Consider the following 25832-nt stretch of genomic DNA (forward strand, 5'->3'; position numbering starts at 1 on the left):
CTTTAACTTGTGCACTTGTCTGTGAGTCATATTTTGAGCATAATCTAAGGTGCTTTACTAAGTTGAATAAATAAATGAATGAGTGAAAGATATATCTAAGATACATTAAATGGCTTTTAGGGAGGAGGTGGGAGAATGGAGAGGAAGATGGTGATTAAATAAAATTTTTTCTTTCAGTGGGAGACTGTTTCTTCCCTGCTTTTGAGCTGCCACAGGGAGAGACAGTTATTTAAAGCACAAACAGCCTATCTGCTACTGTTGCCTGTACCACTGTCAGTCCCTATCAAATTCATGTCCCCTTCTTACTTTTTCCCCTTTTTGCTGTTATCTCTGAGATTTAAAGAAAGAAAAACAATATATGGAGGGCTCATTGCATGAGCTATGTTTTACACAGAATTAAATACAATTCTCACCACAAGCAGGTGAAGGAAGTGTTATTGTCCACTTTGTAAATGCTCAGAGAGGTTAACTTGGCCCAGGTTCCATGCAATAAACTGGCAGATTTGGGATTGGAACCTAGGTCTGTTTGGTTCTCTCCTGGGTGGTTGGGTCTTTTATTGTCATATTCACGGAGCATGCTAACAGAATCCAGGTCCTAGGACAGAACTTTAGAAATGCACACTAGGCCCTGGCCAGTTGGCTCAGTGGATAGAGCACTGGTCTGGCATACGGACGTCCAGGTTTGATTCCCAGTCAGGGCACACAAGAGAAGTGACCATCTGCTTCTCTCTCCTACCCTTTCCCCCTTATCTTCCTTTCTCTTCCACAGCCAGTGGCTCAATTGGTTCCAGCATTGGCCTAGGTCTCTGAAGATAGCTTAGTCTGTGTCAGCCTCAGGTGCTAAAAATGGCTCGGTTGATTCCAGACAGGGTTGCTGGGTGGATCCCAGTTGGGGCACATGCGTGAGTCTATCTCCCCTCCTCTCACTTAAAAAGAAGTGCACAATGACACACTAATGTTTCATTTTGGAACTTTAAGGTTCTGTTAGTTTCATAGTCTCAGTGCCTTCTTTAATTGCCACAGTCCTGCCAATTGCCCCCCTCCGTGTATTTGTGTTATATACTTGTGTGTCCCTCACAATAGTAAATGAGCCTTTGAAAACATTATATGCAATAGGTTAATACATTAATTACATTAGTCTATAAACTTCTTTATGTCCCTATGATAAACATTAAATGAATGAAACTGAATGAGACTCGAACACTTAAATTTTAAGGTGTGGTGTGAAATCTATTGTGCATGTGTATCATCTGATAAAGCGGTGCACGGAAAGGATCAGGGGCCCACAGCAGTACAATTTGTAGGGGGAGTGTCCAGTGATCAGGGGCAGGCGAGGGCATCCCCACTGAAGTATAAGACATATCAGTACAACTTGCGTCTCACTATGAAGATGGAAGCACAAGGCATCCTTGAATTCTGAAGGCAGCACATTTCACACCTAAGAATACTGCTCTCTGCTCTATACTGGGTGACATGAAAAGCTGCCAGTTTTGAGTGAGGCCCAGAGCAGGAAAGAGGTCTATAGCAGGTCCATATTATGGTGGAAGCACGCTGACTACTGCATTAACTTAGCAGACTCTATGCTGTTAGGGGTATTGGTCAAGTAAAATATGTGGAAGAAATGAAAGCAAAACCACCATGAATAAACTCTTCATTTTTCTGTTCATCTTATTGTATAACTAAATATATAAAAACCACGTAAAGCACATTACTAAAGAAAATATTTTATTTTTCAAATATATAATGTATTCTTCATCCCCCAGTTATTTCTGTAACAATTTTAGCTTTTTGTTAAAACTAAGTATCCATATTTTAATACATTTAATCTTTTCTCAAAGACGATGCTATAATCGTGTATCTTTAGCAACCAAAGTCTAAAGATTCAAACTTGATATGGAGAAAAATGCCACGTCAAGTCCTTCATTTCTGACTTGGTGCTGATTCTGAAACGCTGTACTGGTTTGTTCCAGAATCCAGAGGCCGCACCAAGCTGTAAAGCAAAGTGAAACCCTTTGGTCGGCCTTGACGCTTGAGGATCCTCTGGGTGGGGGTGACAGTTTTGCTCTGCACAGGACAGTTCTTCCCAGCCTCAGAACTGTTCTCTTCTCTGGGAACAGTGCACTGAGGTATATACTGTGCTCAAGCATTTGTTTGGGCCGTCGGTGGGGAGGACTTTATGTCCTATTTCCATTGGAAATCATTTCTCCATAAAAATAAAGAGCAAAAGGGTAGCTCCAGGTCATTGTTGATACCAGTGTTTCCCCCCCAGTTACCTCTTACTCAGTGATGCTAAGACCAGAGTAATGGAACAGAATGTAAGGACTGAATTTACTGTGAATACAAGTAGGAAAAGTGACTGGTAACTGTCATAGTGGCAGAAACTGGGACTTGACTTTTGCAAAGGTCTCCTGGGTGTGATTTATTCTAAGCAGCCTATTGAGATTCAGAATTTGGACACACTGTTTTGGATCTATCTTTTTACTTTTCTTCCTTGTCCACTGACTTTAACTTTTATACTCAAAAATAGGTGAGGGGGAAAAAAAATCTTCATTTCTATTACAGAATCACCATAAAACATAAAGTTACATCCAAACTTCCAATTTAGAATTCAAAATTAAATAACTAAAATAAATAATGGGTAACTAATGAGTTTTTTTTTTAAGGTAGTAAAAATATACAACCTGATTTCTTAGCATAATGCTGATCTCTCAAATCCCATTTAGAGGGAAGGTTTGGAATTCTACATAAAAATGTAACATGCATTAAAGCAGAAAATTCTTAAATATAAAAAATTCAAGTGACCATATCCTACTGATATTAATATAATACAATACAATTATAACAAATATTTTATTTATTTATTTATTTATTTATTTATTTATTTATTTAATTAAGTGAGAGGCGGAAGGCAGAAAGACATACTCCTGCATGCGCCCTGACTGGGATTCACCTGGTAAGCCCTGTACTGGGTGATGTACAGCAGCCATCTGGGCTGCTGCTCAGTTGCTTGGCAACTGAGCTATTTTAGCACCTGAAGCAAGGCCATGGAGCCATCTTCAGTGCCCGGGCCAACTTGCTCATTGAGCCATGGCTATGGTAGAGGAAGAAAGAATGAGACAGAGAGAGAGAAGGAGGAGGGTAGGGGTAGAGAAGATGGTCATTTCTCCTGTGTGCCCTGGCCGGGAACTGAACCAAGGACTTCTACATGCTGGGCCAATGCTGTACCACTGAGCCTACCAGCCAGGGCTTATAATGATTTTAGCACAAAATGCAGTTCATTTCCAGTGAACACACTGAAATAATTGATACTCAAATTCTAACTACTATCATTGACGTGTGAATGAAATTCATATATGTACATATGCTTCAAAGTAGAATTTGACTTTGGGATAGTAAATTTATTTATGACTCTTAATTTCAGTTGCTTTTACTAAGAAATTGGGAGAAAACCAAAATTCTGAAACTTGGATCTATCAGAAACTAGTTAAGAGTTATCCTCTGTATATTCAGTAAGAAACTATTCTAAAGCTGCTGTGTTTCTTACCTATTTCTCTAAATAAAAGCTCTTCAATAATTTATTCTTCTAATTAAAGGAAAACATTATAACCTTTTCTCCAATTCCTATTTCAACTGGAAGATCCACATCTTTATTTATTTATTTATTTATTTATTTATTTATTTATTTATTGTATTTTTCTGAAGCTGGAAACGGGGAGAAACAGTCAGACAGACTCCCGCATGCGCCCGACCAGGATCCACCCGGCACGCCCACCAGGGGTGATGCTCTGCCCCTCCGGGGCGTCGCTCTGCCACGACCAGAGCCACTCTAGCGCCTGGGGCAGAGGCTACAGAGCCATCCCCAGCGCCTGGGCCATCTTTGCTCCAATGGAGCCTTGGCTGCGGGAGGGGAAGAGAGAGACAGAGAGGAAGGGGGGGGGGTTGTGAAGCAAATGGGCGCTTCTCCTATGTGCCCTGGCCGGGAATCAAACCCGGGTTTCCTGCATGCCAGGCCGACGCTCTACCGCTGAGCCAACCGGCCAGGGCCCACATTATTATTTTTAAATAATTTCTTCTATATTTTGTATTTTTTAAAATGTCAGCAATACTATATAGTACTTTCTGTAAAATACAAAGCAGCATTAAAAAGATTCATCTGGTACTGACATTCAGGTTTTGAAGAGATACTATATATTTTGATGAAATAACAGTCATAAAACAATATGTTTAGAAGAACTAGCAGAGTAACTAGCAGAGTAACTAGCTAAACAAATCAGATTTATGACCTTTTCTAAAATTTTTAAAAGTGATTCAGGTTTACATCAAAGTGCTCCTAGTGAGGAAGAATACTGTACTGTATAAGAAACTGAGATCTCGCCAGGGGGCTTCTTAACCTGCCTCTGGACAACTGTAAAAGCCAGAAGGTCTGCACCACATGCTGTTCTCAGGGTTCGTACTACGGGGCATCTTGTAAAAAGATCTTTTGGTATTACTGAAAACAAAAGCACCTGGACTGGATCCAAGATTGACAAGTGTTATAAATGAATTTTGGTTTATAGTAAGATATATTTGAAGATAACTCAACGTATTTACCATAAAGTGTACCGAAGTAAATAATAATAAAAGTACCCCTTTGAAATAAAAAATCTGACGCTGAAGTATTCAGTTCTTATTACTACAGCTTCACATGGCTGATTTGATGTCATTTCCTTAGTCCTGAGAAGTTTTTTGCTCTTTTATCATCTTACAATAGTGACCTAGCACTAGTTTAGGTCTATAGAAGCATAATTGTCACAAGTCACACAAAACAACAATAACTAGCACAAATTTCTGCATGTCTTCTAAAATAAGTCTTTCGATAACAACTATAATACTAATGCTGCAGAGAACCCAAAGCACTATAAATGATGCATATTATTTAATGATGGTAAGTAAAAATTATTTTCGAAAATGCTGTACCAATGTCAATTTTAGGTAGAACATAACAGGAAATTATTTCATGAAATATAGTCTTGTTCTATGCTCTCCTGACAATACTCCCAACAGAAAGCTTCCAGTCTGTTTGCTGTTTCTTGGCTGATGAGACGTTCATCCTTTAATTCCCTGATTGTCTTCCTTAATGATTTTTGGAAACGTTTTTCTCGGTCTAAAACATTCTGCAGATTTTTCTTGGTATCCTCTAGCTCGCTGATCACATGATCTAGTTTATGCTTAAGTTTCTTTGGACTGTCCGTTAAACTGTAGCTATGTTCCTAAAAACATAAACACCAAGTTAGTAAAACAGACAGACAAGTAGTTAGCTAAAAGCTTATAACTAGGCCTCAGTTGCTTCTCCATTTACTGTGCTTAGAGGAGATCTTTAAGTTGGTGAAAGGAAGAGGTTTAAAGAACATAAGAGGAGGACCAGGGTGGGAGCAGTATTTCAGGTGCCTAAGGCCTCTTTCTTTTGTCTAAGGCTGGGCACAGATGAGGGTGCAGAGTGCTGTGGATGGATGCACTTTCCATTAGGAGGTTGCTAGCTGCTTATGAACCCCATGATTCTCACGAAGATATACAGTACAGCTCTTATCCTCTACGGGTGGAGCTGTTAAGCTAAAGTTTTACCTATCAAAGAAACTTAACACTGTTAAACTTGTAACTGAATATTTGACTTTATAAGTGAAGACAGGAAAGAAGCACTGACTAAAGCAGGTCCTTAGGTTGGGTGTTATGGGATTAGAGAGAACTCTGGCTTTGGATTTTTTTAATTGACTTTTTTTTGAGAGAGAGAGAAAGAGAAAAAGAGAGAGGAGGAAGAGTAAGAAGCATCAACTCATAGTTGCTTCACTTTAGATATTCACTAATTGCTCCTAATACATGCCTTGACTGGGGGGCTCAAGCTGAGACAGTGATCCCTTGCTCAAGCTAGCAGTCTTGGGCTTTAAGCCAGTGACCTTTGGGTTCAAGCCAGTGACTCTGCACTTACGCTGGTAAGCCCACACTCAAACTGGCCAGTGACCTCAGAGCTTTGATCTAGGGACCTCAGCATTCTAGGTCAAGGCCCTATTCACTGCACTACCACTGGTCTGGCCTTGGATTTTTAGAGAGATAATTTAAGTTCTCTGAATATCATGATTATGCTAACATTTTCTCATTTAAAAATAGGGAAAATAACATTGACATTTATAAAGGTACTATAAAATAATTTTGAAAAGATGTTATTTAATATATTATATTAAAATCAGTAAAGAGGCATTTTGCTTCCAGCCAAAATGAAATAACAGAGACTGGATTGACTTTCAAAAAACCAACATATGGCTAAAGATATAAAAATTTTTTTTGAGATAACAGACATCAGGCAAAGAAGACAAAGATTGTGGAGAAATGGGAAACAAAGAGATGATGACCATGGCTTACTGCCTTGAGAGAGCTTCTAGGTCTCAGTGCAGGGAAAGGAAACACTGACAGAGCTCGGTAGACAGAGATGAGAAGTAGTACCAATCATCTAGGAAGACTAAGGTGGCTACAGTTCACAGGACAGAAAATAGAGAGGAGAGATCTGCACAGAGAGAACTCTGAAGATCCTCAGAGGCTCCTCCTACAGGAATATTCTGAGGAAGATCAGTCTGTGTGTGTCAGAAACTGCTCAAGGTTGAAGAATGAACCATTAAAAAAACTGATTAGGAGTGCCCTGTGCCAACAGGGCATAGCCATTACCTCCCCCAGCCAAATTAGAAAGCTTCAAGGTTCATAGAGTAGAGCAGGGGTCCCCAAACTTTTTACACAGGGGGCCAGTTCACTGTCCCTCAGACCATTGGAGGGCCGGACTATAAAAAAAAATATGAACAAATCCCTATGCACACTGCACATATCTTATTTTAAAGTAAAAAAACAAAACAGGAACAAATATAACATTTAAAATAAAGAACAAGTAAATTTAAATCAACAAACTGACCAGTATTTCAATGGAAACTATGCTCCTCTCACTGACCACCAATGAAAGAGGTGCCCCTTCCGGAAGTGCGGTGGGGCCGGACAAATGGCCTCAGGGGGCTGCATGTGGCCCGCGGGCCATAGTAGTTTGGGGACCCCTGGAGTAGAGCATACAAAAGGGTCTCGTCTCAGTAGTGAGAACAAGCAATCCTAGACTGAGCACTGTTCAGGACCTGCCTACCAAAGCAAAACCTGAAAGGATCAAACTGTTTCCAGGTAACTTAAATAAATGTACCCTAGAACAAAGCTCAAGAATACAGGATAGAAAACTATCCAGCATGTAGCAAAGTAAAATCCCCAATGTGTGGCACACAAAATTTATCAAACATTCAAAGAAGCACTGTGTTTATTAGATCCCACATATATGTGAGATCATCTGGTATTTGTCTTTCTCTGCCTGGCTTATTTCACTTAAATCTCAAACACCTAAACCCCTAGTTTTTTTTTTATAAGATTTTGAAAGGTATAATACTAATGCAGAGGACAAATTCATCTAGAAAATATCAACATTAGCTCAGTAAGAAATTTTACTTACAAAAATGAACTGGGATTGAAATTCTTCAATATATGAGGAAGCACCAACAAGCTGGTGATTGTAGTTTGTGACTGGAAGTGTGTTGAGGGTGAAGTTTTTCCCACAATGAAGCTTTTCTTTTTTCCCCTGTTAAGAATAGTTAATATTATTACAGTTATTCTTTCTAAAATTTTTATTCCTTTCTTACTTTGCATAGTAAAATTAACATATTTCTTTTCATGAAAACTGCTTTTAAAAGTCAGTAAATTTTAGCCTGACCTGTGGTGGCGCAGTGGATAAAGCATTGACCTGGGATGCTGAGGTCGCCAGTTCAAAACCCTGGGCTTGCCTTGTCAAGGCACATATGGGAATTGATGCTTCCTACTCCTCCCCCCTTCTTTCTCTCTCTCTCTCCCTTTCTAAAATGAGTAAATAAAATCTTAAAAAACAGCCCTGGCCAGTTGGCTCAGTGGTAGAGCGTCGGCCTGGCGTGCGGGATTCCTGGCCAGGGCACACAGGAGAAGTGCCTATCTGCTTCTCCACCCCTCCCCCTCTCCTTCCTCTCTGTCTCTCTCTTCCCCTCCCACAGTCAAGGTTCCACTGGAGCAAAGATGGCCCGGGTGCTGAGGATGGCTCCATGGCCTCTGCCTCAGGCGCTAGAGTGGCTCTGGTCACAACAGAGTGACGCCCTGGATGGGTAAAGCATCACCCCTGGTGGGCGTGCCGGGTGGATCCTGGTCGGGCGCATGTGGGAGTCTGTCTGACTGCCTCCCCATTTCCAGCTTCAGAAAAATACAAAAAAAGAAAAAAGAAAGAAAGAAAAATAAAAGAAAACAGGACTTGTACATATGCTGTCTACAAGAGACACACTGTAAAACAAAAGATGCACATAGACTAAAAGTAAAAGGATGGAGAAAAATATTTCACGCAAATGGAAATGAAAAAAAGCTGGGGTAGCAATATTTATATCAAACAAAATGGACTTTAAAACAAAGGCTATAGTAAGAGATAAAGAAGATCACTACATAATGATAAAGGGAGCAATCCAACAGAAAGATATAACCATCATAAATATCCAAGCACCTAATATAGGAGCACCTAAATATGTATATATAAAGCAGACTTTGATGGATATAAAAGGCGAGATCAACAGCAATACTATAATAGTAGGGGATTTCAATACCCCACTAACATCACTAGGTAGATCCTCAAGAAAGAAAATTAACAAAGAAAGAAGACTTAAAGGACACACTAGATCAACTGGATTAAAAGATATCTTCAGAACCCCTTACCCTAAAGCAGCAGATTATACATTCTTTTCAAGTGCTCATGGTACATTCTCTAAGACAGACCACATGTTAGGGCACAAAAGCGGTTTCAACAAATTTAGGAAGATTGAAATCATATCAAGCATTTTCTCTGATCACAATGGCATGAAACTAGAAATCAACCGCACAGAACAACTGAAAAATACTCAAACACTTGGAAACTAAATAGCATGTTATTAAATAACGAATGGGTTAACAATGAGATCAAAGAAGGAATAAAAAAATTTCTAGAAACAAATGATAATGGGCATACAACAACTCAAAATTTATGGGACACAGCAAAAATAGTACTGAGAGGGAAGTTCATAGCATTACAGGCATACCTTAAGAAGCTAGGAAAAGCTCAAATAAACAACTTGACCCTGCATCTTAAAGAACTAGAAAAGGAACAGCAAGTAAAGCCCAAAGGTTGTAGAAGAAAGGAAATAATAAAGATCAGAGTGAAAATAAATGACATAGAGGCTAAAGAAACAATACAGAGGATCAATGAAATCAGGAGCTGGTTCTTTGAAAAGGTAAACAAGATCGATGAACCTTTAACCACACTCACCAAGAAAAAAAGAGAGAGGACTCAAATAAAATTAGAAATGAGAGCGGAGAAATAACAACTGACACAACAGAAATACAAAAGATTTTAAGAAAATACTATGAAGAACTGTATGCCAAAAAATTAGACAACCTAGATAAAATGAACAAATTTCTTGAAATATATAATCTTTTAAAAATCAATCTGGAAGAATGAAGAAACCTAAATAGACCAATTACAGCAAATGAGATCGAAACAGATATAAAAAACTTCCAACAAAGCCCAGGGCCTGATGGCTTCACAAGTGAATTCTACCAAATATTCAAAGAAGAACTAACTCCTATCTTTCTAAAGCTATTTCAAAAAATTCAATAAGAGGGAAGACTTCTAAGCTGTTTTTATGAGGTGAGCATAATTCTGATTCCAAAACCAGGCAAAGACAACACAAAGAAAGAAAATTATAGGCCAATATCCCTGATGAATCTAGATGCTAAAATTCTCAACAAAATATTAGCCAACTGGATCCAGCAATATATGAAAAAAAATCATACACCATGATCAAGTAAGATTTATTCTGGGAGGGAAGGCTGGTTCAATATTAGCAAATAAATCAATGTGATTCACCACATAAACAAAAGGAAGGAGAAAAACTACATGATAATTTCAATAGATGCAGAAAAAGCATTTGATAAAATCCAGCATTCATTCATGATCAAAACTCTAAACAAAGTGGGAATACAGGGAACATACCTCAACATGATAAAGGCCATCTATGACAAACACACAGCCAACATCATACTCAATGGGAAAAAATTAAAAGCAATCCCTTTAAGATCAGCAACAAGGCAGGGGTGCCCCCTTTCACTACTCTTATTCAACATAGTCCTGGAAGTCATAGCCACAGCAATCAGACAAGAAGAAGAAATAAAAGGCATCCAAATTGGAAAAGAAGAAGTAAAACTATCATTATTTGCACATGATATGATATTGTATATAGAAAACCCTAAAGTCTCAGTCAAAAAGCTACTGGACCTGATAAATGAATTCAGCAAGGTAGAAGGATATAAAATTAATACTCAGAAATCAGAGGCATTTTTATACACCAACAATGAACTGTCAGAAAGAGAAATTAAGGAAACAATCCCCTTACTATTGCAACCAAAAAAATAAAGTACCTAGGAGTAAATTTAACCAAGGAGATTAAAGACTTGTACTCAGAGAATTATAAAACATTGATAAAAGAAATCAAGGAAGATACAAACAAGTGGAAGCATATACCATGTGCATGGTTAGGAAGAATAAACATCATTAAAATATCTATATTACCCAAAGCAATTTATAAATTCAATGCAATACCAATTAAAATACTAATGACATCCTTCAAAGATATAGAACACATATTCCAAAAGTTTATATGGAACCAAAAAAGAACACGAATAGCCTCAGCAATCTTGAAAAGGAAGAATAAAGTGGGAGGTATCACACTTTCTGATATCAAGTTATACTACAAGGCCATTGTACTCAAAATAGCCTGGTACTGGCATAAGAACAGGCATATATAGATCAATGGAACAGAACAGAGAACCCAGAAATATATCCACACCTTTATAGACAACTGATATTTGACAAAGGAAGAGCATACAATGAAGTAAAGCAGGGGTCAGGAACCTTTTTGGCTGAGAGAGCCATGAACACCACATATTTTAAAATGTAATTCCGTGAGAGCCATACAACGACCTGTTTATGTTATGCATTATCTAATAAAAATTTGGTGTTGTCCCAGAGGACAGCTGTGATTGGCTCCAGCGACCCGTAACCATGAACATGAGCGGTAGGAAATGAATGAATTGTAATACATGAGAATGTTTTATATTTTTAACATTATTTTTTTATTAAAGATTTGTCTGTAAGCCAGATGCAGCCATCAAAAGAGCCACATCTGGCTCGCGAACTATAGGTTCCCGGCCCCTGGAGTAAAGACAGTCTCTTCAACAAATGGTGTTGGGAAAGTTGGACAGCTACCTGCAAAAAAATGAAATTAGACCACCAACTTACACTATTCACAAAAATAAACTCAAAATGGATAAAAGACTTTAATGTAAGCTGTGAAACCATAAGCATCTTAGAAGAAAACATAGGCAGTAAGCTCTCTGACATCTCTTGCAGCAATATATTTGCTGACTTATCTCCATGGGCAAGGGAAATAAAAGACAGGATAAACAAATGGGACTATATCAAACTAAAAAGCTTTTGCACAGCTAAAGACAATAAGAACAGAATAAAAAGACAAACTACACAATGGGAGAACATAATCGACAATACATCTGATACGGGGTTAATAACCAAAATTATAAAGAACTTGAAAACTCAACACCAGGGAGATAAACAATCCAATCAAAAATGGGCAAAAGAAATGAATAAGTACTTCTCCAAAGAGGACATTATCGATGGCCAATAGGCATATGAAAAAATGCTCAACATCACTAATCATTAGAGAAATGCAAATTTAAACCACAATGAGATATCACCTAACACCAGTCAGAATGGTGCTCATCAACAAAACAACACAGAATAAGTGCTGGCGAGGATGTGGAGAAAAGGGAACCCTCCTGCACTGCTGGTGGGAATGCAGACTGGTGCAGCCACTGTGGAAAACAGTATGGAGATTCCTCAAAAAATTAAAAATCGAACTGCCTTTTGACCCAGCTATCCCACTTGTAGGAATATACCCCAAGAACATCATAGCACTGTTTCAAAAAAAGAAATGCACCCCCATGTTTATGGCAGCATTGTTCACAATAGCAAAGATCTAGAAACAGCCCAAGTGTCCGTCAGTGGATGAGTGGATTAAAAAGCTTTGGTACATACATACAATGGAATACTATGGGGCCATGAAAAAAAAGGAACTCTTACCTTTTGTGACAACATGGATGGACATGGAAACTATTATGTTAAGTGAAGTAAGCCAGGAAGAGAAAGAAAAATATCATATGACCTCACTCATTTGAGGAATCCAATGAACAATGTGAACTGAGGAATGGAATCGAGACAGAGGAGAGATCAAAGGGACCAGAGGAAAAGAGAACAGAGGGAAGGGGAATGATATGATGGGATAAACCTGAAGGGAAGGGGGGAGGGTGTGACGGGGAGGGGGGCAAGGGAGATGTTGAAGGGAATACAGGGGAGGGGGGTGCATTCGGGGCAACACTAGAATCTATGTAGACACAATAAATTAAAATCAATAAAAAATATTTTACAAAGAAATAATAGTAAACATAGTTTGCTACTCTCCTAGACAGAAACATCTAGAAATATTTCAAGTAGATAAAAGCCTTTAGAATAAAAAAATGGCATTCTAAATAAGTGGAGAAAGGCTAGAAGTCATGCCAAAATGAACTAATTAAGAAAATAGTTATATCCTTTATACATAGTAAAACAAGATAAAATTCTATGTACTAAAATTTTATGTAAAGATGAAAGCCAGGAGGAACTATAAAAAATATACAGAATGTTTATATAATCTTAGGGTGGAAAAGGCTAAAGTTATACATCACAAGAGAAAACATAGAATTGACTACTTAGCAAAAAATGTCTGAATTTCTAAAAACAAAACCAAACAAACCCATTAATTAAAGACAACAAATGGTAACTGCAACAGAGATGGCAGTGAAATGATTCATATTCTCAGTATACAGTGATGTTACAACGTAGCTCAGAAAAAGATGAAACTAGAAGAAGACCTAAAGAAGTAACTCACAAAAAATTACAAATGGCTAATAAACACATAAAAAATGTAAAAACTCACTAATAGTCAAAGACAAATTAAAACATAAGATGATATTTTTGCCTATGAATTTTAGCAAAGGTTAAAAATACAACTAATACTGAGGATGGACATTTTTATGCATTGCTAGTAGGGAAAAAGATTGATATAAGCTTTGTGGTAGTCCTTTGGAAGATCTGCATCAAAAGCAAAATGTCCTAAAAATGTGTACAAGTTTTGATCCACAAATTTTATTTCCAAGAATTTAGTTTAAGGAAATAAAGATAGCCCTGGCCAGTTGGCTTAGTGGATAGAGTGTTGGCATGGCATGCAGACATCCCAGGTTTGATTTTTGGTCAGGGCACACAGGAGAAGTAACCATCTGGTTCTCCTCCCCTCTCCCTGCTTCTTTCGTTCTTTCCCTCTCACAGCCAGTGGCTCAATTGTTTTGAGGGTGCTGAGGACAGCTTGGTTGATCGGCCCCAGATACAGGGTGGATCTCAGTTGGGGCACATGTGGGAGTCTATCTCCCCTCCTGCCACTTAAGAAAAAAAAGGAAATAGATATGTACAAAGATTCAGCTATAATAATGTTCATTATAGTGCTGTTTAAAATAGTGAAAGGTGATAACCTATATATCATACAATAGTGAGAATTACATAAATTCTTGTTCATACATAAAATCAACAGTTATATGGTCATTAAAAGTGTTCTACAGAGCTGAGAGCAATAAGTACTAGCAATGACATAGAACCAAAGGAATTTTTATATGCTGATGGTGGGACTATAAATTGGCAAACCACTTTGGAAAATTATTGCATTATCTACATAAACTGAACATACAAATCCCTAGGACCCAGCAATTCCATTTCTAACATAAGTGTACATATACTCTTCAGAAATGTGTACATAAGCCCATCAAAAACATGAAAATGTCTGTAGTTGAATGGATAAATTATAGTCCAATACAATGGAATATTATAGTACAAAGAAAATAAATGGATTACTATCACATGCTAGCTACAACATGGATGAATCACCAAACGAAATGCTGAGCTAAAGAAGCCAGAGTACATAGTATATAACTCCACTTATGTAAGTGACAGTGACTGCAGTTACCTTTGTGGCTGCAGTGGAAAGAGCACGAGGGAGGCTTCTGAGGAACTGGTAATTTTCTATATTTTGGTCTGAGAGGAGTTACATGAGTGTATTCACCTTGTGAAAATTCACTGGTCTATATATATATTTATATTTATGATGTGTGCACTTTTCTGTATATATGTTGTTAAAAAATTCTGTATATATGTATATGTTAAGTTTAAAAAATTGGTGCTCTATACAGTATTAAAACTGTGATCCACATAGTGACGTCACGGAAATGGCGCCGTGAGAAGCGCGTCCGACAGCTCTCCCCTAAATCACAACAAATTTATCAACTAGAAACAGAAAAATTTATCCTCGGAGCATTCCGGAGTTCCACACAAACTGAAAGCAAAAGGACTGTTATCACTTGAATCTGAGAGACGAGGGTGTGGAGGAAGCTACCACAGCGACGCTCATTCAAGCCGCCAGGGAGTGCGCCTGGGTGCTATCAATAAGACCACCCTCAGATGCCGATAAGAAAGAGGAAATCGAATATTATGGATACAAAAGAAAGAGAGGTAACACAAATAGATGTGGAAAAATCTATGGAGAAAAGACTTAACATATTGGAAGCCTTGGAGCTAAATGACAGAGAATTTAAACTAGAAATCTTAAAAATACTCACAGATATACAAGAAAACACAGAAAGGCAATATAGGGAGATCAGAAAACAACTCAATGAACACAAAGAATATATTACCAAGGAAATTGAAACTATAAAAACAAATCAAACAGAAATGAAAAACTCAATTCATGAGCTGAAAAACGAGGTAACAAGCTTAGCTAACAGAACAGCCCAGATTGAAGATAGGATTAGTGAAATAGAAGACAAACAACTTGAGGCACAACAGAGAGAAGAAGAAAGAGACTCAAGAATAATAAAAAATGAGAAAGCCCTACAGGAATTGTCTGACTCCATCAGAAAGAATAACATAAGAATAATAGGTATATCAGAGGGAGAAGAGAAAGAAAATGGAATGGAGAATATACTCAAACAAATAATAGACGAGAACTTCCCAAGCCTGTGGAAGGAACTAAAGCCTCAAATTCAAGAAGCAAACAGAACACCAAGTTTTCTTAACCCCAACAAACCCACTCCAAGGCACATCATAATAAAGATGACACAAACCAATGACAAAGAAAAAATTCTCAAGGCAGCCAGGGAAAAGAAGAGTACAACATATAAAGGAAGGCCTATTAGATTATCATCAGATTTCTCAGCAGAAACTCTACAAGCTAGAAGAGAGTGGACCCCAATATTTAAAGCCCTGAAAGAGAGGAACTTTCAGCCAAGAATACTATACCCATCAAAGCTATCCTTCAAGTATGAAGGAGATATAAAAACATTCACAAATACAGAAAAGATGAGAGAATTTATCAACAGAAAGCCCCCACTCCAGGAAATACTAAGGGGGGTTTTCCAACCAGATTCAAAGAACAAAAGAAAACAACACCACAAGTAACAGCTCCACCAAGAACACAATAAAACCAAACTTAAACTGTGACAACAAAGGAAAAAAAGGGGGGACAGGATGGAGATTAACAGTAGCAAAGGATGATGAAGTGCAGAAATACTTATAAGATAGGGTACTACAATGAATATGGTAGGTACCCTTTTCATTACTTAATGGTAACCACCCTTAAAAAAACCACCACAAAAACACTTGACTTAAAAAAGGTAGCAACAGAGGAAAGAAGTATGGAACACAAACAAACAAAAACAAATGATAGAAAAACAAAAGAGAAGAATCAAACTAGATACAAAACTAACAGAAAGCAATTTATAAAATGGCAGTAGGGAACCCACAAGTGTCAATAATTACACTAAATGTAAATGGATTAAACTTACCAATAAAGAGACACAGAGTAGCAGAATGGATTAAAAAAGAAAATCCAACTATATGCTGCCTACAAGAAACACATCTAAGCAACAAGGATAAAAACAAATTCAAAGTGAAAGGCTGGAAAACAATACTCCAAGCAAACAACACCCAAAAAAAAGCAGGTGTAGCAATACTCATATCTAATAATGCTGACTACAAGACAGAAAAAGTACTCAGAGACAAAAATGGCCATTTCATAATGATTAAGGGGAAGTTGAATCAAGAAGACATAACAATCCTTAATATATATGCACCAAACCAAGGAGCACCAAAATATATAAGACAGCTACTTATTGACCTTAAAACAAAAACTAACAAAAATACAATCATACTTGGAGACCTCAATACACCGCTGACGGCTCTAGATCGGTCATCCAAACAGAGAATCAATAAAGATATAGTGGCCTTAAACGAAACACTAGAACACCTGGATATGATAGACATCTACAGGACACTTCATCCCAAAGCGACAGAGTATACATTTTTCTCTAGTGTACATGGAACATTCTCAAGAATTGACCATATGTTGGGCCACAAAGACAATATCAGCAAATTTAGAAAAATTGAAATTGTACCAAGCATATTTTCTGATCATAAAGCCTTGAAACTAGAATTCAACTGCAAAAAAGAGGGGGAAAAACCCACAAAAATGTGGAAACTAAACAACATACTTCTAAAAAATGAATGGGTCAAAGAAGAAATAAGTGCAGAAATCAAAAGATATATACAGACAAATGAAAATGAAAATACGACATATCAGAATCTCTGGGATGCACCAAAAGCAGTAATAAGAGGAAAGTTCATATCACTTCAGGCCTATATGAACAAACAAGAGAGAGTCGAAGTAAACCACTTAACTTCACACCTTAAGGAACTAGAAAAAGAAGAACAAAGACAACCCAAAACCAGCCGAAGAAAGGAGATAATAAAAATCAGAGCAGAAATAAATAAAATAGAGAACAGAAAAACTATAGAAAAAATCAATAAAACAAGGAGCTGGTTCTTTGAAAAGATCAACAAAATTGACAAACCCTTGGCAAGACTCACCAAGGAAAAAAGACACAGGACTCAAATAAATAAAATCCAAAATGAAAGAGGAGAGATCACCACAGACATCATAGAAATACAAAGAATTATTGTAGAATACTATGAAAAATTATATGCCACCAAATACAACAACCTAGAAGAAATGGATAAATTCCTAGAACAATACAACCTTCCTAGACTGAGTCAAGAAGAAGCAGAAAGCCTAAACAGACCAATCAGCAGGGAGGAAATAGAAAAAACTATTAAAAATCTCCCCAAAAATAAAAGTCCAGGCCCAGACGGTTATACTAGTGAATTCTATCAAACATTCAAAGAAGACTTGGTTCCTATTCTACTCAAAGTCTTCCAAAAAATTGAAGAAGAAGCAATACTTCCAAACACATTTTATGAGGCCAACATAACCCTCATACCAAAACCTGGCAAGGATGGCACAAAGAAAGAAAACTACAGACCAATATCTCTAATGAATACAGATGCTAAAATACTAAACAAAATACTGGCAAACCGAATACAACAACATATTAAAAAAATAATACATCATGATCAAGTGGGATTCATCCCAGAATCTCAAGGATGGTTCAACATACGCAAAACGGTTAACGTAATACACCATATCAACAAAACAAAGAACAAAAACCACATGATCTTATCAATAGATGCAGAAAAGGCTTTTGATAAAATACAACACAATTTTATGTTTAAGACTCTCAACAAAATGGGTATAGAAGGAAAATATCTCAACATGATAAAGGCCATATATGATAAACCATCAGCCAACATCCTATTAAACGGCATAAAACTGAGGACTTTCTACCTTAAATCAGGAACAAGACAGGGTTGTCCACTCTCTCCACTCTTATTCAACGTGGTGCTAGAAGTTCTGGCCAGAGCAATCAGACAAGACAAAGAAATAAAAGGCATCCATATCGGAAAAGAAGAAGTAAAGCTATCACTTTTTGCTGATGATATGATCCTATACATCGAAAACCCGAAGGACTCCACAAAAAGATTATTAGAAACAATAAACCAATACAGTAAGGTCGCAGGATACAAAATTAACATACAAAAGTCCATAGCCTTTCTATATGCCAACAATGAAATATTAGAAAACGAACTCAAAAAAATAATCCCCTTCACGATTGCAACAAAAAAAATAAAATACCTAGGAATAAACATAACAAAGAACGTAAAGGACCTATATAATGAAAATTACAAAGCATTGTTAAGGGAAATCGAAAAGGATACAATGAGATGGAAAAATATTCCTTGTTCTTGGATAGGAAGAATAAATATAATCAAAATGGCCATATTACCCAAAGCAATATACAAATTTAATGCAATTCCCATCAAAATCCCTATGAGATTCTTTAAAGAAATGGAACAAAAAATCATCAGATTTATATGGAACTATAAAAAACCCCGAATAGCCAAAACAATCCTAAGGAAAAAGAATGAAGCTGGGGGCATTACAATACCTGACTTTAAACTATATTATAGGGCCACGATAATCAAAACAGCATGGTATTGGCAGAAAAATAGACACTCAGACCAATGGAACAGAATAGAAAGCCCAGAAATAAAACCACATATATATGGTCAAATAATCTTTGATAAAGGGGCCAACAACACACAATGGAGAAAAGAAAGCCTCTTCAACAAATGGTGTTGGGAAAACTGGAAAGCCACATGCAAAAGAATGAAACTCGACTACAACCTGTCCCCGTGTACTAAAATTAATTCAAAATGGATCAAAGACCTAAATATAAGACCTGAAACAATAAAGTACATAGAAGAAGACATAGGTACTAAAATCATGGACCTGGGTTTTAAAGAACATTTTATGAACTTGACTCCAATGGCAAGAGAAGTGAAGGCAAAGATAAATGAATGGGACTACATCAGAATTAAAAGTTTTTGCTCAGCAAGAGAAACTGATATCAAAATAAACAGACAGCCAACTATATGGGAACTGATATTTTCAAACGACAGCTCAGATAAGGGCCTAATATCCAAAATTTACAAAGAACTCATAAAACTCAACTACAAACAAACAAGCAATCCAATAAAAAAATGGGAAGAGGACATGAACAGACACTTCTCCCAGGAAGAGATACAAATGGCCAACAGATATATGAAAAGATGCTCAGCTTCATTAGTTATTAGAGAAATGCAAATCAAAACTACAATGAGATACCACCTCACTCCTGTTAGATTAGCTATTATCAACAAGACGGGTAATAGCAAATGTTGGAGAGGCTGTGGAGAAAAAGGAACCCTCATTCACTGTTGGTGGGACTGTAAAGTAGTACAACCATTATGGAGGAAAGTATGGGGGTTCCTCAAAAAACTGCAAATAGAACTACCTTATGACCCAGCAATTCCTCTACTGGGTATATACCCCAAAACCTCAGAAACATTGATACGTGAAGACACATGTAGCCCCATGTTCATTGCAGCACTGTTCACAGTGGCCAAGACATGGAAACAACCAAAAAGCCCTTCAATAGAAGACTGGATAAAGAAGATGTGGCACATATACACTATGGAATACTACTCAGCCATAAGAAATGATGACATCAGATCATTTACAGCAAAATGGTGGGATCTTGATAACATTATAAGGAGTGAAATAAGCAAATCAGAAAAAAACAAGAACTACATGATTCCATACATTGGTGGAACATAAAAATGAGACTAAGAGACATGGACAAGAGTGTGGTGGTTACCAAGGGTGGGGGGGGAGGGAGGACATGGGAGGGAGGGAGGGAGAGAGTTAGGGGGAGGGGGAGGGGCACAGAGAACTAGATAGAGGGTGACGGAGGACAATCTGACTTTGGGCGAGGGGTTTGCAACATAATTTGATGACAAAATAACCTAGACATGTTTTCTTTGAATATATGTACCCTGATTTATTAATGTCATCCCATTACCATTAATAAAAATTTATTAAAAAAAAACAAAAACAAACAAAAAAAAAAAAACTGTGATCCACAGATCTGCAAAACAATCATATGGGGTGCTTGTCATAAAGTGCAGATTCCTAGCCTCTAATACAAACTTACTGAATCAAATTCCCTGACAGAAGAGTACAGGATTCTGCATTTAAACGCACTTTCTGGATAAGTCTTCTGTAGCCTAACATTTGAAAGCCATTGTTGTGAAAAAATACAGTATGTGGCAAAAGTAGGTTTACAGTTGTATGTAAAACAGTTTATTCTTGTATTATTTTTTTATTAATACTTGTATCATTTTCCACATGAACAACTGTAAACTTACTTTTGCCACAATCTATATTTAAGATCATGGAAAACAGCGGCAAGAGTGGACTCTGGAGACAAAATGCATGGGTTCAAAACCAGCCTCTGCCATTTAATAGCTGTGTGACTTGAGAAAGGTATTCTAGCTCTCTGGGGCTCAGTTACTCCAAGTACTAAAATAAGAATAATAATAATAATATTTATCTCATATGATTGTTGTGAGGACTAAATGAACAAATAACATATGTAAAGTGCTTAGAATAGTGCCCAGTTCAGAATAAGTACCTTCTTTTGAAAAAAAGAAACAAATAAAAAGGAGGCTATATATACAGAATAATTCTATTTTTGTAAGACAGTATAAATACAGATGGATTTATATACAAACACACACGAACAAATGACTGGAAAGGTACACATAAGAATGTTAACAATATTATCCCTGGATTACATGATTTTTGTTAATTTTTATTTTCTTTCTCCTTTATTATCTAATTAGCTACAATGAAAAATTTCTTTATTAGGAAATAGTTTCTGAAAGCTAGTAGCTTATGGTTTATTTGACTTATTAGGCCCACAATTTTTAAAAATATTTTATTTATTGATTTTTAGAGAGAGAGGAGTGAGAGAGAGAGAGAGGAGAGAGAAGGAGAGAGAAGGAGAGAGAGAGAGAGAGAGAGAGAGAGAGAGAAGGGGGGAGGAACAGGAAGCATCAACTCCCATATGTGCCTTGACCAGGCAAGCCCAAGGTTTCAAACGGGCAACCTCAGTGTTCCAGGTCGACGCTTTATCCCACTGCGCCACCACAGGTCAGGCTAGGCCCACAATTCTTAAAGTCCTCTTAACATTACAGATAGATGATGCCTTAAAATAGGAAAAAACCTTTTAGAGCAAAATGCACAAGATATTGCACATTTATTAATAAGGAAGAAAGTGAGGCAGCCTCTTCTTGATAGCTCAGGTACCACAATAAGAACAGCTGCAGGAAGAGACCAAGAGCCACATGGGCAGTTAGTTATACTCTGGACTACTTATTTCCAGCTGTCAGGAAGGAGACACTTTTCAATGGAGGTTTATTAACATTGTGGAACCCACAAGCTCTTCCTGAACTCTCCACACTGAAATCAGTCAGTTTAAAGTTTTTGGAAGCAAACAGACTTCCAGGTATATGAAGTCAAGAAAGGTACTAAGTAAGGGTCAGGCAGCCAATTCATACTAATATCACTGAGAAAAAACAGACTTCAACTCGAGTTTCCTTACCTAATCCTTTTCTTTTTCTGATCTCTTCTCTTCTTACCTTCTCCTATTCTTACCCTTTTTTGTTTTTCTTCCTTTCAGTCCTACCTAGGGTTCAAGTTTGAATGTACGTGGCTATAAAAGTCTACTTTGGTCCTGTTGGAGGTTCTGCTCTTGACTTTTGCAAGTGTGAGCACTGCCAACCTGGAACTTTATTTCAACCCTTGTATGTTCCTCTATTTTTCAGATACAAATCTTGAGTTATGCTAACTCCTAGGATCAGTCCACTTCACCAAACCTGAGCATGTACAAATATTTCTGAGTGGCTACTGGTAAAATACTCCTACTACACATTACGAAGTCTGAAGCAGCAGTTTACATGTTTAAAAACTCAAAGGATTTCAAACCAAGCATGGTGAAGCTTCTTTAATAGCACTCTAAAGAGTGAGTAATGGTGGTAAGCAGTATCTCATAAACAAACCTGTAACTGAGATGGGGAATCAAAGATAGAAGGTATAACTCCAGGTTTCAGTTTAATATTCGGAGCACTTCTGTCAAAATCTGTCTTCTTAAAGTGCCTTGAACACAACACATCTCCTTTTTTAGGTTCCCAAATGCCTGCAGCATTCACATCAAGTCTTTTCATTGCTAATACCCATTTTTTTTTGACATTTTCATCTGTGGGGAATCTAGGAAAAAATATAAAAAGTATTTTAAAATTAAACACTATTTACATTGTACTTGATTTAAGGCTGTGACTGAATTAATTCCTTAACAAGTTTGTTATTACTCTTGGCAAATATTACAGAAATCATTAAGATTCATACTTTTATAAATTTCAGTTTTTAACAAATTTTTCTACCAATCATGCTGTAGATATATGGTCCTCATTTAAATTTTTCTCATATTATAAGGAAGTTTCAAAGGATATTTAATACTTATGGTAAGATCCACATTGAAGGTTTTGCTTCATCCATAGATGATACAGAGTATCACTTGTGCCTTTTCCTATTTGAAGTGATCTCCAGAACACAGCCCAGATGAACAGAGTCCCTTGTACTTTTTTTTCTTTTGTCAGCATCAGAAAATTGCTTAGTACAACATGTAATACCCAACAGGTCTATAAACGCCCAGTGAATGAATGCAGACAACACCTATGGTTTGGAGTTCTGGAGATCTGAACTACTTTGAGATCTAAAGGTCAACAATCATGTATCTTTTCTAATGTTGTAAGCTGGTTCAAATCCTTTCTGGAATAAAGTAGGAGACACATACTTATTTCTGATTTCCTCGTACCAAGCAAAGTAATTACCAGCTTGTTCTCTAGCACACAGCACAGTGCTTGGCACAAATGCAGCAAAAGAAAACTTGAGTAAATGAATAATTATTAAATCTTGCTGCTCCTTTTTTTCTATATTCTCAGAAGAATAGCTAAAATACTAAATTAGAATCATCTTGATTTATCTGCACTACAGCTAAAGAACCCTTGGTCTGAACTTGTAATTTGTATATTCTCTCTACAACCTAAGCTTGCCTGCTTTTAAACAGAAAGGACAGAATATGTTTGAACAGAATATATTTGAACAAAGATCTTTCAGATTGTAAACTACATGTAAACAACACCAAATTTCTCTGAAGGTATGTTAAAATGCAAAGCCATGCTAGCAAACATGACTTAGATGACATTTTTGTTAACCAGCTTGATACTTTGTGGCAGGTATCTTAAACTTCTAAACTAAATTCTAAAAGTGAAAAGGTTATCACTGTCACTTCAAATTTCATTAAAAAGGGTTATTTTAGAAAAACTTGGGGACTAAAATTCAAAACTGAAAATTTAAGTAAAACTGCTTATTTCTTTTTAAAGTACTTGGCTTAACTACAGTAAAATCTTACACGTGAAACGTCAGTCCTTTTAACTTGGAATTTGGCAAACAGCGAGAAGCGCATCCAATCGCCGAGCAACATTTCACCATGATTTTAGCAACTCATAACAGAACTGAAAGAAAATTAAAATGGTCAGAATTAATAACTTCAAAATTAAGGGAAAACTACCTTTCCCAGAACATTTTAGGTAAAGTGAAATCATGTTAGAAAAGCCAAAGGCAAATAAATATTTTCTTTTGCTCACAAAGGTTTCCAGGGGCTTGACTCTTTCACAAGGCAAGCCATACTTAGTTAGCTATGCTCTCTGAAGCATATGATTTCAAGTCGGTGGGCTGGTTTGTACATTTCCCTCCTTTCGCTTCTTCCCACGGCCCCCCTGCCACAGGGCCTTGGCACACGCCCTCATCTCGCGGGCTAGGCCCTCCCGGTCTTCCAGCTCAAGTGTTGCTGTCCCAGGGAAACCTTTCTCGACTCCCAGATTAAGGCAGCTTCTCTTTAGCATTAGCTCTCCTAGAACACTCACTTCTCCTAGCACTTCTCAAAGCTGTGATCTCACATTTATTTCAGAGATTCTCTAATTAATGTCTTTCTGCTCCATCAGTCTGTGAGTGCTCCGACGGCATGGCGGGGCGTGGTTTTCCTCACGTTTTGTCCCCACGATTTAGCTGGTGACTGGCACCCAGTACATGTTAATACACAGTCTGAAGGAACGAAGGGCAGGTCAAGGGGAAGGAGAGGACAGAAGGAAGAGGCAGTGCCGGGCTGCTGAGCGCCGGGGTGCCCGCCCTGAGCCGGGGGGCGGGCCGAGCTCCGCCCCTTCCTCGAGGCTGCCGGCCCCAGCGGGAAGCGAGGGAGGGGCCGCCCTGTCACAGGTGCGGACGCGGCAGGAGACGGTCCCTTCCCCGGGGGTCGCCGGGCGTCTCTAGGCCGCTGCTGTCCTCCCCGCCCCAAACCACGCCCGACTTCGGGCGGGTAGCTTATGGGATCGGGAAACTAGAGTCAACTTAAGAGTTATTACCGTTAGCAGCGAAGACAGCGACTAACGTCGACAGAAATTGCGTCTTTCTTCGCTTCCGCCCGTCAACCGGAAATCCGACTGCCCCGCGTCACGTGCTCGGCCGCCCTACCGGCTCCGCTGGCAGCTGCCGCCGGGAGGGGGTGTGCTAGGGCGGCGCTGCCACCCTGGGCGTAGTTTTCACCCTAGGAGAAGGGTCCTTGGAGAGTGAGGGGAGGTAGAGGAGATGGCGGCCTTGGTGCGGGAAGATGGCGCCCGAGGCTCACAGCAAGGGCGGCCGGGCTGCGAGCATTATGACAGAAGCTGTCTCCTGAAGGTGACGACTTCACGGGTTCTTCCTCCCAAGCTTCCGCCGGGCCGCGCTGGGGGAGGGGTGGGCTAGGCGGTTAGTTTGGGCTTAAGTTTGAGGCTAAGCTGTTTGTCAGGCTGCCTTCTCCACCTGAAACTGGGTTCCTGCTGCAGAGAACGGTCCTGGCCAGGCGTCCACGGGCCCCCACCTTTCCTACTGTTTTGTACTTTGTAAGCACAGCCCTTCTTTCTTGGGAAGAGCCTGGGCTTGCACGTCGATCTTTTTTTTCATTGGATTTATTTATTTATTTGCTGTTTTATTTATTTATTTATTTATTTGCTATTAGAAGTAGACTGAGGCAGTCCCGGGCCTGTGCTGGCTCTTCCCCAGGTCCCTTTCGGGTGTGTGATGAAATAATGGAAGAAGGAAAAACAAGTATAGACTTGGCATATGATGCCAGCCCCTGCAGAAGATAAGTTATACAGCTTGCCAGCTTCAGTTTAGAGTCAATGAGTATGCCCACACCTGCTGAGGGAAAAATGTATGTGTGAAAAACGAAGACAGTCATGTAATTGCCACTAGTAGGAAATTATGGATAGGACAGTGACAGTGCTTAGTATGCATATATTGTTACTTTTGTAACAATATATTTCCTAGTCAATCTAGAATATTTGAAATTGGCACAATCCAATTAAAGTTTCCTGATTTTTCATGCAAGAAACAGTTTAAAGATTTTACTTAGAAAGCTTGAGATTTGGAGCCCTACAACCCTACACCCAGATCTTAGCGGTGCTCCTTAACTCAATGCTTTTGGGCAAACTATCCGTGAAGTGCCCCATATGTGAAGTATGGGTAATAGAAGTTACTGTTTCATAACTATGAGACCTGTATGGACACCTCAAAGCCTTTTTTGTTGGCCATGGTTTGAGAACATTGCTGCACTGGATGAAGCTCTCAAAGTTGGTCATTCAATGAGTGTTG

The 25832-nt window shown here is 38.2% G+C and overlaps 3 protein-coding genes across 4 annotated transcripts in view; 1 reads left to right on the top strand and 2 right to left on the bottom strand.

Annotated features, from left to right (window-relative positions):
• The window catches only part of ODAPH (odontogenesis associated phosphoprotein), a 44237-nt gene extending 36692 nt beyond the window's left edge, over window positions 1–7545 (bottom strand). The window contains exon 1 of the mRNA XM_066232918.1: window positions 7505–7545. The gene's annotated coding sequence lies outside the window, so the exon portion shown is untranslated. The remainder of the gene's footprint in view (window positions 1–7504) is intronic.
• On the bottom strand, window positions 1757–24692 carry THAP6 (THAP domain containing 6). 2 transcript variants are annotated; one of them, XM_066232915.1, is made up of 5 exons: window positions 24566–24692; window positions 23557–23659; window positions 22145–22352; window positions 7505–7630; window positions 1757–5249 (listed from the first exon to the last, which is right to left on the bottom strand). In XM_066232915.1, the coding sequence occupies exons 2-5, from the start codon at window positions 23634–23636 to the stop codon at window positions 4995–4997; spliced, it is 669 nt and encodes a 222-aa protein (XP_066089012.1). In that variant the 5' UTR covers window positions 23637–23659; window positions 24566–24692; the 3' UTR covers window positions 1757–4994. The 2 variants fall into 2 exon arrangements, with proteins under 2 accessions (XP_066089012.1, XP_066089013.1); XM_066232916.1 differs by lacking the exon at window positions 24566–24692 and adding an exon at window positions 24071–24264.
• A 55-nt stretch (window positions 24693–24747) lies between these two features.
• The window catches only part of RCHY1 (ring finger and CHY zinc finger domain containing 1), a 49843-nt gene continuing 48758 nt past the window's right edge, over window positions 24748–25832 (top strand). Inside the window, exon 1 of the mRNA XM_066232914.1 lies at window positions 24748–24878. Coding sequence (XP_066089011.1) covers window positions 24789–24878 — 90 coding nt within the window. The 5' untranslated portion in view covers window positions 24748–24788. The remainder of the gene's footprint in view (window positions 24879–25832) is intronic.

This window comes from Saccopteryx bilineata, chromosome 5 (genome assembly GCF_036850765.1).
Source record: "Saccopteryx bilineata isolate mSacBil1 chromosome 5, mSacBil1_pri_phased_curated, whole genome shotgun sequence".
Lineage (NCBI taxonomy): Eukaryota > Metazoa > Chordata > Mammalia > Chiroptera > Emballonuridae > Saccopteryx > Saccopteryx bilineata.

What these genes read in the sequence shown, in the direction of transcription:
- THAP6 (XM_066232915.1), bottom strand. Translation starts at nt 23,636, where the DNA reads ATGGTGAAATGTTGCTCGGCGATTGGATGCGCTTCTCGCTGTTTGCCA. An exon ending in AAAGGACTGACGTTTCACGT is followed by an intron (nt 22,353 to 23,556) that starts GTAAGATTTTAC and finishes ATTTTTTCCTAG; the next exon opens with ATTCCCCACAGATGAAAATG. An exon ending in ATTCCCCATCTCAGTTACAG is followed by an intron (nt 7,631 to 22,144) that starts GTTTGTTTATGA and finishes TATTCTTAACAG; the next exon opens with GGGAAAAAAGAAAAGCTTCA.